Below are 10176 nucleotides of genomic sequence, written 5' to 3'. Positions count from 1 at the left end.
ACTGGACTTTACCTGACTCAGATCAGACAGTAGCTGGCAACTAGCTGAATGGAAAATGACTCCAATAAGGTGATGTGGCTCAATAGTGTCTTCCATTTTAATCCTGAATGATGGGGGAGAAAAGAGCAGCAATTCTGGGCTAATGGGCCACGGGGCATGGTAGGGAGTGTCATTGTCAGGCACATAGGTGTTGCAATGCACAGGGCCAGGCCAGCCACGTGGGCTTGGGCCATCTATTGAGTCAGCTGCCCTTGATCTCACCTGGAAAGAGACAGAAGCAAGTTTTGTTAATCTCTCGAAGCCTCAGTTTAAGAATACTCACCTTGCAGGATTCATGTGAGGAGCACATGAGGGGGCAAATTTAAATGGCCCGGTGGAGTGCCTAGCACATCACTGGCACTCAGTGAACATCCACTTCCATCCCTTTTCCATTCCCTGAGCCTCATGAATGGGTTGTAGGAAGGAGAGCAATGAAGTCACAAAGTAAAGGAGAGAAGCACTGGACCCTGAAATCTACCCCACCAGCCACTGAGTGAAAGCACTTTGTCTCTCCCACAATCTGCAGAAGGAAGCAGCCCTGGACATGAGTCTGACCAGGGGCACTCCCAGCCTCTTCAAGTGTAACCCATTCATCTTCAGTGGGCACAGTCCTTCGCCATCTCCTCACCACCCTGCAGGAGAAAAGCCAGCCACCCAACTTTCCAAAAGATCAGCTCATGTTCCTCCACTCATCTCCAGAGGCAGGGGTAAAGCAACACTCAATTCGGGGAGCCTACCCAGCCTCAACTCAGACACCTGTCTCGGAAGGGTCTGATTTCTCTGATTCCAGCGCTCTCCAACAGCTGAGTGACCACCGCAGGATGTGTTTTCAGGGGGTGGTTCCTGTTTCTTCAACAAACCCGCCTGCTGCTCAGCTGTGAATGGCTCAAGAAGCTATGCAATGGGATTCCTCTCTGCTCCACACTTCAGCACAAATATTCAACTGAAAGCAAGTTAAGAGCATGCACAGAGTCCTTTGTTCAGTAGACTTGGATCCTGCCTGATAAAATCACCGACAAATCAAGAGCAGAACCTCCTGAAGACCAGGGGAGGCCAGAGTGAGAGCCCAGCCATCTCTTTCAAAGGAATTTTTATTCCTAAGGGGCAGTTGGTCAACTTGCCCAGTGGTCCTTGATATCTCTTGTCACTTCCAAGTACCTTGACTCAGGGTTCAATTTAGCTTCTTTAGTAGAGCAACCATTGATGTCCACCCAATATTCATTTACCCTTCTTTTAGGAAAGTTCTCGCTCCCCCAGTCGGGCAGCTCTAGGCTGTATTCATCTGCCACTAGGTACCTACCACCATGGAAAATATACCCATTCTGTCTTAACTCTTCCAGCCTGGGAAGTCAAGGCTCTGAGCCCAGAGGTTGGGCAGCAGCAGGAAAAGTGTCCCCCCCCACCACCACCCAGCAACCTAGAACATTAGAGCTCTACCCTCTGAGCCATACTGGAAAAGCCCCACAAGATTGCACAAGATGTCCCTGTGTTGTTGCAAGGTCCAGCCAAGCAGACACTCGTGTCTCACACAGTCTGGATCAGTCAGAACAGTCTGGACTCTACCTTAGGGAGGCTTTGAGCAACACTTAAATGCTAATTCACTGTCAAAAACAGCCACTAAAGATTGTCGGCTCAAATTTTCCCAACAGTGAACATGGACAGAGGGCCCCACCCACATCCCCCCACAACTGTCTCTTCCACTGCTCTCCTCTAGACACCAGAAATATGAATTGCATGATTCTAGAACCTGGACCAGGAAGGAGATAGCAATCTCTACCACTCCCTAGTCCCATTAGCATCACCTGAATCAGCCACAGGGAGCCCCAGGGGGACTGGATGGCAGCAGGATCCACCCTTGGAGCTCCAGCAGTAGAGAGAGACAATCACAACCCCTTTATGAAATGGGCCATCGCGTCCAGGATTCTCGTGGAGCAGGGGAAGTGAAAGAAGCCTAGGTCAAGGGTGCTGAGAACTCCGTGGAATCCATCCTCCATGTGGTGCCAAGTCACCGGCACTCCCAGCTCCTCCAACCTCTTCTTGTACAACAGCGAATGGTCCCGGAGAAGATCATACTCACAGCTCACAATGCAAGCTTCTGGGAGCCGAGACACTACGTCATCTTCTGCGATCAGGGGTGAACACGTCACCTCCAGAACGGTGCTTGTCTCCAGATAAGCATCTTCATTCAGGGGTTCACGGGGCATGGGTCGGTAGCCTCTCTTCTTAAACCTCTCTGGGATGTTTTCTGAGCCCAACCACTTCCTGTACTTTTCCCAGACATGGACAGGCAAATGAGCACCACTCATTAAGGTTCTTTCCCAGGAAGGGCTGAAATCCAGGTAACTACACAAGCAGTAGAAGGCGTATTTCAAACTGAGCAGCGGGACGTTCCTGTTCTGCTGAAAGGAAGGGAGTTGGAAATCCAGGGCATGGAGACCAGCATAGATCAGAATCTGAGCACGGATCTGGGGGAGGTCAGGGCGCTTCACAAGCTTTTGACAAATAACTGAGACTATGCCTCCTCCCACGCTGTCACCACAGATCACAACCCGGGCTGGATCCACTCCATATGCATTCAGGGTCTTCAGGAAGTGGATGGTGGCCACCAAGCAGTCTGTTATCATCACTGGAAACTTATGCTTGGGTAACTTGCGGTACCTACAAAGGGATCAAGGAAAATGGTCTACCCTCCTCATTCCAGCAGAGCCAGAAATATCTGTGCCCAGCATCTCATAGCCCAAATTCCTTCCATTAACTTCCCTTTCTGAAATCTGAGCAAGTGATTTAAGCGTGAGACTTAAATGAGATGATAGACATAAGGCCCTTCTGCCTAGTACATAGGCTCAGTGAGAGGCAGCTGCCATTCCTTCTGTCTCAGTGCCCTATAAGGGACCAGCTGTGACCACAACAGCCTTTCATCAACCTATTGGTCAACAGCTTAGACTGCACCAACACTAGCTCCGTCTTTCTGAACCTGCCTGAGGCTGCTTCCCTGACTCACACCTGTTTCTGCTCCCTGTCTTATGATTCATTTATGAGCATCTCCAGGCTGGCTTGGGTTTTGATTCTAATTCAACTTACCATGCCCACAGGTTTTGGAGGGGCATCTTGTAGACTTAAATAACACCAGAGGCCAGCAGATAACATGCAAGACTCCCCCAAATCAGCCACACCTACTCTAGACCATGACTGCCATGCAGGGACACCAGCCTGGTATTGCTAGATCTCATTCTTTTACAGGGGATTTCAGAAATCCAGATTTTGTGAGAAATTTCACCATGTTTAAATGCTGGCCACATTTTTTTTTTTTTTAAAGGAAATAGTCTACAGGACCAACAAACCTTCTGCCAGCCATTTCCGTTCCAACTCGCCTGTTCCAGGCTGTCCTGGGGTCGTGCAGGGACAGAAATGCTTTTAACTCCAAAACCCTATCTACCTTGGATTCAGAAGACAATTTTCTGCCAGAGATGTGCAGGCACATCCTACTGACGGCCTCTTGCTTTGGCACGACCAGAACAGGAAGGCACAGGGTGTCAGCAATTGGATGAAGATTTCCATCTCATTTAGAAATCATTTTGGAGCCGAGAACTGTAAAGTGAGGAGTTTGTCCAGGTCTCTCTCTCTCTCTCATCTTTATTTATGTCTTTATGTTTTATTCTTGTCAACTACCTGTGTCACGAGAAAGCTGGGAAATCGATCCCCACCAAGATGTTGGCAACTGGTATTGCTTTATGGCAGGGACATTTACATGAAACTGCAGGGAAAGTTTATGCAGGAGGAACTGCCCTAATGATGATGGACCAGACAAGAGACCACGCTGCTGGTAGTAACTGCTCCTCCTATGTGTCCAGTGGGCCTGACGTGGAGACCCGGGGTAGGGTCCCCCACCCCTCAACGTCTGCCCCATCTGATGTCCACCAAGCCCTCTTTGAGGTTCCAGGTTGGGGGGGCAACTCTCAGAGATCAGTTAGGAGAGAGAGTGGGGCTTTTTTCCCCCTTGCTTCCTTCAGTGGATCTCAGCCAGGGGGACCTTTCTCTCAGGAGCACTCAGAAATGGATTTGGTAGTGTTTGGGGTTATCTTGGTGACAGTGCTGGGCACCACTCACATTTTGCAGAGGGAGTCGCCAAGTGTCCAGAATGTGCACGGCTATTCCGCTCAATGAAGAGCTATCCCCCCCAAAAGTACTCCCGTGGTGAAGCTCTGCACCTGATCTGCTTTAAAAGACCCCTACCCACCCAGCTTCCAAATGATAGGGTGCACAGAACACCTCTTTTTAAACATACCCGAGGGCCACACACACGCAGGAAGGAGTTCCTGTTCTCTGTCTACTCGCTGCAGCTCTTCCTCTCCCCCTGCCTGTCTCTCCTCACTGGCCTGCCCTCGCCCTGCCCGGCCCCTCCTCCCAGTCTTCCCCCAACTCCCGTGTGCCCACCCAGCACTCCGAACCAGAGCCTGGCTTCCCGGCACCTACCCCATTCCCTTTACTCACCCAACTGCCAGAACCACTGAGTCACTCTCCTTGGACAAACGACAGCATATGTGATAGTGGGTTTCTAGAAGATAAAAGGTTATTAACATTCACCAGGAGTGCTCCCTTTGCCGGCTGTCCTCAGCTGTCCTCTTCTTACTGATAGACCACTTAGGACCACGCTGACTAGGTTTTGCAAACTTGCTTCTAGCTGTCAAATTTCCTTGCAACTTTCTCACCATTTCCCCTCCGTGGCACACTGTCTGAACAACTTTCTCTAAGATGCCCACACCTCCTCCCCCACCCCCGATCGATTCCACAGTTCATTAAAATATCCGAGAATCTGTTTGGCTGTAGAGCAGAGATTTAGGGTGTGAGCTCTGGATTCAGACAAACCGGTGTCCAAATCCCAACTTTGCAGCCTTTTAGCTTGAGCTAAAATAGTGCCCAGCAAGTCACTTAACCTCTCTGAGGCTTCATTTCTTCATCTGTAAAATGGGGATAATGATCATATCTATCTCATAGGGGTGTTGGGGGCTTCAATGAGATACTGCACATACAGGATTTCCATAGCACATGCCGTGTAAATAATAATATTGAGAAATATTAATTAATAAATATTGGCTGTTACTATCATTCATCATAAAGACCAGACTGAAATTACCATTGCACTAAATCCTTTATTCTCAAAGCCTACTATGATGGAACCCTGGCATTCCACAGATTAGAAAGCACTGCTGTATGGTTCTGGCATAAAAATAGACACTCGGACCAGTGGAGCAGAATAGAAAACCCAGAAATCACCCCTCAGGCTTACAGCCATCTGATATTTGACAAAAACAACAAAAACCTACATTGGGGAAAAGACTGCCTCTTCAATAAGTGGTGCTGGGAAAATTGGATATCCCTATGCAGAAGAATGAAACTAGATATGCACCTCTCACCATATGCTAAAATCAACTCAAAATGGATTAAAGATTTAAGTATAAGACCCGAAACTGTAAAATTACTAAGAGAAAATATAGGTGAAACACTTCAGGAACTAGGTCTGGGCACAGACTTTATGAACATGAGCCCGAAAGCACAGGTAACAAAAGAAAAATAAACAAATGGGACTATATCAAACTAAAAAGCTTCTGCACAGCAAAGGAAACAATCAAAAGAGTGAAACAACAACCTACAGAGTGGGAGAAAATTTTTGCTAACTATGCATCTGACAAGGGATTAATAACCATGATATTCAAGGAACTCAAGCAATTACACAGTAAAAAAACAAATAACCCAATTAAAAAATGAGCCAAGGAGCTGAATAGACATTTTTCAAAGGAAGACATACAAATGGCCAACAGGTATATGAAAAAATGCTCAACATCACTAATCATCAGGGAAATGCAAATTAAAACCATTGGGGATAATTGGGCAGGGAACACAGGATATAATGGCAACTTGTGGTAAACGGCATGCTGCCAGTACAGATCTGGCCATCACATCTTGGGCATGAGTGGTGACAATCAGCTTTGTATCTCATGAATTTTCATAACAAATAAAAAAAAAAAGAAAAGAAAAAGAAAGCACTGCTGAAAACAGATAAATGTGTTTTCCTCCTAATCGGCGAGAGGAAAACAATTAAGATAATAAAATTGTCTCAATTTTGAGTTTTTTCCTCTCATGAATTTTCCTCAAATCTTTGGTTTTCCTGTTTTTCTGTGCCAGAATTTGTCTCAGGCAATACCCAATGTAAAACAAAATGATGTGCTTTAGTTATTTTCATTTAAGATAACCTCATTTCTAACTAAATAGAGATGGTGGTTGCACAACACATACTAAGTGCCACTGAATCCTACTTCAAAATCTTTAATTTTACGTTATGTGAATTTAATATATATACACACATATATGTGTGTGCATATGTATACACACATATATGTGTACATATATACATATATATATATATCGTTACTTCCAGAAGGAGATCAGTACATTCCATATTTTTGCCACCTGAATGATCTGGGACCCACCAGCTGTCCCAGTGTTCCCTGGTCATAATAGTGGACTTTAAGGCCGGGGAAGATGATAGTTCTTTTACGTCCTTTTAAATGGGGGTGCCACCATCCTGCAGGAGATCTGAGGAAAGGACTTACTCAAGCTCCCGAAGGCGGCCCCGCCTCCGTGGTAGAATACAATGCCAGGCCTGAGGGTGCAGGTGGATGCCTTGGGCCAGTACAGCTTCACAGGGATCGTCCCAAATCGGAGATCCTTGACCGCAACATCTGGTTCCTTCTTTACGGGGTACAGATCGTGTATAAAACGGACAAATTGGGGCATAGAACAGATTCTCAGTTTCTCAAAAATCGTCCCCTGTTAGAGAGAGAAGAGGAAATGGGTCAAGAAGGGTTTCTGCATGGGCCGTCTCACTTGACACCTGGAGCCCAGCTGCCACACCTGCCCTCTGCAAGTGGCGAAAGCAGTCTTAGGAAATTGCAGGCAGATTAGACCACAGACCTGCTTGACCCCCTCAGTGCCCCCATCACACCTGCAGTATGATCCACCCCTGCCCACGTGGCTCCAGTTAGCTGGCCCCTCTCTGCTCACTCTCCTCAACATCTTACACCCCAGCCTCTACAATCAGGCTCCTGGGGTAAAAGCAATCCCTAGAGGTGAGAAGCTGGAGCTCTAGCCCCTGGGTTCTCCACCACTGAGTGTTTCTCATGAGAAGATGCTCTTGTTATCACTTTTCATTACGTTAAGAAACAAGAAAAATGTTTTCTGTATTCAATTTCCATCACCCCTTTGCAAAAGTACAGTACATTCATATTGGCAACACAATTATCACCATGATTTACGTGTCTTGTAATAAATTTCATGCACCAGGAACAGGGAAGAGAATCCGACTACACTACAGAAACAGTTTTCCATCTCTCAAAAGCCCCCAAATGTTTTTTAAGTCATATTTTACAGATTTGTTCATTCAGCTCTAATTTACTAATTTGCTACCTCTCTCTTTATTTTGCAGTTTAGAGACTCTAGCCAGCAGGTAGGTAGTACTTGGGGCCCAAAGATTCAGAAAAATTCATTTCTGTATTCACAGCTTCAGAGTGGTGAGGGCCATGCAGAAAGCAAGACGAGTCAGGGCAGAGGGACAGAACTGGGCTCTTTTCTTCTGCTGCTGCTAGCTGAGAAAGCAAGACATGCTTTGCATTTTGTGGATATTAGCCCAGACCAGCTTCAAAAACACTGGGAGAGGCTGAGAACTACCTACTGGGGATTATTCAGGTTTGAGAATGTGCTATCGGCCTCTGCCACAGGCCTCGTGATATCAGCGTTAATTGGACTAGAAGCTTCTGGTTTTTCCCAACCGTCTCCTTACCCCTCAGGAGGTGGAAACAAGTAAGGCTCACCCATGTCACCAACAGCTGGAACAAGCAGTGGAGGACCCTCAGTTTCACAGGGTGGCTGATGGCTGCAGGGATGTCTGTAGTGAAAAAATGGCTGCAAACTACCCACAGCCCAACCCCCAACACCAACACACAGGCTGCCGCGAGGACGATCAGGACCAGGACCACCATGTTGTCGCCAACTCACAGAGAGCCAAGAGGAAGTGCACTCAGCTAGGCCACTTGGACATCGTTTGAGGCCAGCAGACCTCCTCCACTTATATGTCACCACCTACCCTCCCACAAACATCAGCCTAGCAGGGGTGAGTCACAGGTTCAGGTGAGGATGTGGTTCTAGGAGAGGGCCCATGCCAAGGAGAAAGTGTCTCTTACAGTCTGATCCAGCTGCAAAAGAGAGGTCCAGACTTACAGCTTAAATCCTGGCCCTGCTACTAGAAATGGCCCTGGGTAAGCCACCAAGTCACCATGGACATCACAAACATGATTCCCGCCATCTACCCTCAGACCCCATCATCCCTCTCTACTTCCACTCTGGCCACACATGCTGTTCCTCAGCCTGCTGAAGAGGCCCGAGGACCTTTGCATGGGCTGTTCTCTGTGCAACATTCTTCCCCCAGACAACAGCTGGGCTCTATTCCTCCCCTCCTGCAGGTCTCTGCTCAATTGCCACCTTCTCAGTGAGGTCACCCGCTAGCCACCTTATTTAAAATTAACTCTCCACTAGAATCCCTATGCCCATCCCCTTCACTGTTTACTCTTTCCCTGTCCTCTTCATTATCGCCTGAGATACCGCACACTTCACTTGTTGGTTTATTGTCTGTAGAGCATAACCTCTGTGAGGACAGGAATGTTTTATTCCCAGAGGCTGGATCAGGATGTAATATTTTGTAGGTGCTCAGCAAAATGTCTGTTGAATAAAGGAATAAATAAACAGGCTTTGTCCTCTTTATTGTAAAGCAGAAAAAATTTAGCTTACTTGCCTTTCCAGGTTAGGTCAGAGGTTGATATCACTGTTCTCAACTCTCCCTAACAACAAATCCGTGCTGACAATGACAACATCTGCCTTGTCTCCCACCCTCCCACTCTGGCGGTGAAGTACTGGTTCTCAAACAGGGGATATTTCATCTCCCAAGAGACAACATGTGGAAACGTTTTTGGCTGGCTCAGTGAGGGGTGGAGAATGGTGCTGGCATCTCAGGAATACAGGCCAGGGATGTTGCTAAACATCCTGCAATGCACCGGTTGCCCTCACAAGAAAGAGTTAGCAAGTCTAACATTCAATAGTGTCAAAGTGGAGAAACCCTGGATTGGTAACACTTGGATTTGAACTGGCTCTGCCAAATGCCAGCATTCTGATCAGGAGCAAGTTATACTCTGTAAGCCTTGGTTTCCAAATCTGTAAAATGGGACAATAATAAAAGTACCCCCTGTGGGGTCATTGGGTGTCCATATGAGAAGCACTAGCATGAATCTGGCATGTGGAACACTTAAGAGACGTCAAGGAGCAAGACTGAGACATTTCTACATGTTCTCCAAAGCTCATGGGCACATGAGAGGACAACGTTCCAGCCCCTGCTGCATCTGGATGGGACCACGGGATGCACTCTGGCCACTGGACGTGAGCGAGGGTTCTGTGGCCACTTCCTGGCTGGAGAGTGTCTGCATGAGCCTCCAGTGCCTGGCTGTGGAGCGTCCACACAATCCTTCATGCTCCCTCCCTCCAGAAGGGAAGGACTCCTGAGGGTTGAACCTCATCATGGCAGAGCCCCGATCCCCGTGTCATGCGTGGAGCTGCACAAGAGAGGACCCAGCCAGGAGCGTCTGTGTGAAACGTTGCAGGATCAAGTTCGGCAGGTTTGTTGTGTTAAGCAACTGAGATGCACGATTGTTATGGCATCTAGCCACTCCTGATTAAGATTGCTACAACAACAGCATGAAGGCTTTGAAGGACTTCTGCAACACCCAAGTCTACGTTTAGTTTAACTCTGCATAACTCTGGTGTGTTTCTTTTTGCTTTTATCTTTTGAGTAGAAGACACGGGACTCTCTCACAGTATAGCTTGCTGATTCAGATATTTGAGCTGTGCATCTTCACCACTGTCTGCGAGGAGGAACAACATGGTAAAAGGAACACAGACCTGAAGGCAGACATCTGGGTGCCTTTCCAACTTCTGCCCCCAAGCATCACTAGCAATGTGATGCTGGCAACTCACCCTCTCTCTGCTTCCAGTTTCTTCATCTGTAAAATGAAGCAGCAATCCCAGCTCTGTGCC

General features: G+C 47.4%; 1 protein-coding gene across 1 annotated transcript; it reads right to left on the bottom strand.

Annotated features, from left to right (window-relative positions):
* Positions 1-1922: 1922 nt before the first annotated feature.
* Positions 1923-8075, bottom strand: AADACL3 (arylacetamide deacetylase like 3). The gene is made up of 4 exons (XM_063103697.1): positions 7908-8075; positions 6651-6867; positions 4531-4594; positions 1923-2697 (listed from the first exon to the last, which is right to left on the bottom strand). Exons 1-4 carry the CDS (start codon positions 8073-8075, stop codon positions 1923-1925), a joined length of 1224 nt encoding a protein of 407 aa, XP_062959767.1.
* Positions 8076-10176: the final 2101 nt, after the last annotated feature.

This window comes from Cynocephalus volans, chromosome 8 (assembly GCF_027409185.1).
Source record: "Cynocephalus volans isolate mCynVol1 chromosome 8, mCynVol1.pri, whole genome shotgun sequence".
NCBI classification, from domain to species: Eukaryota; Metazoa; Chordata; class Mammalia; order Dermoptera; family Cynocephalidae; genus Cynocephalus; species Cynocephalus volans.
Note: the sequence above shows the minus strand (reverse complement) of the source record. Positions and strands in the feature narration are given on the sequence as shown.

Bases quoted from the DNA above. Each gene is read 5' to 3' on its own strand.
- AADACL3 (XM_063103697.1), bottom strand. From the start codon at position 8,075: ATGGTGGTCCTGGTCCTGATCGTCCTCGCGGCAGCCTGTGTGTTGGTG. The intron at 6,868-7,907 runs GTGAGCCTTACT...TCTCTCTAACAG, and splicing joins TCCAGCTGTTGGTGACATGG to GGGACGATTTTTGAGAAACT. The intron at 4,595-6,650 runs GTAAGTCCTTTC...TTTATCTTCTAG, and splicing joins GGCCGCCTTCGGGAGCTTGA to AAACCCACTATCACATATGC.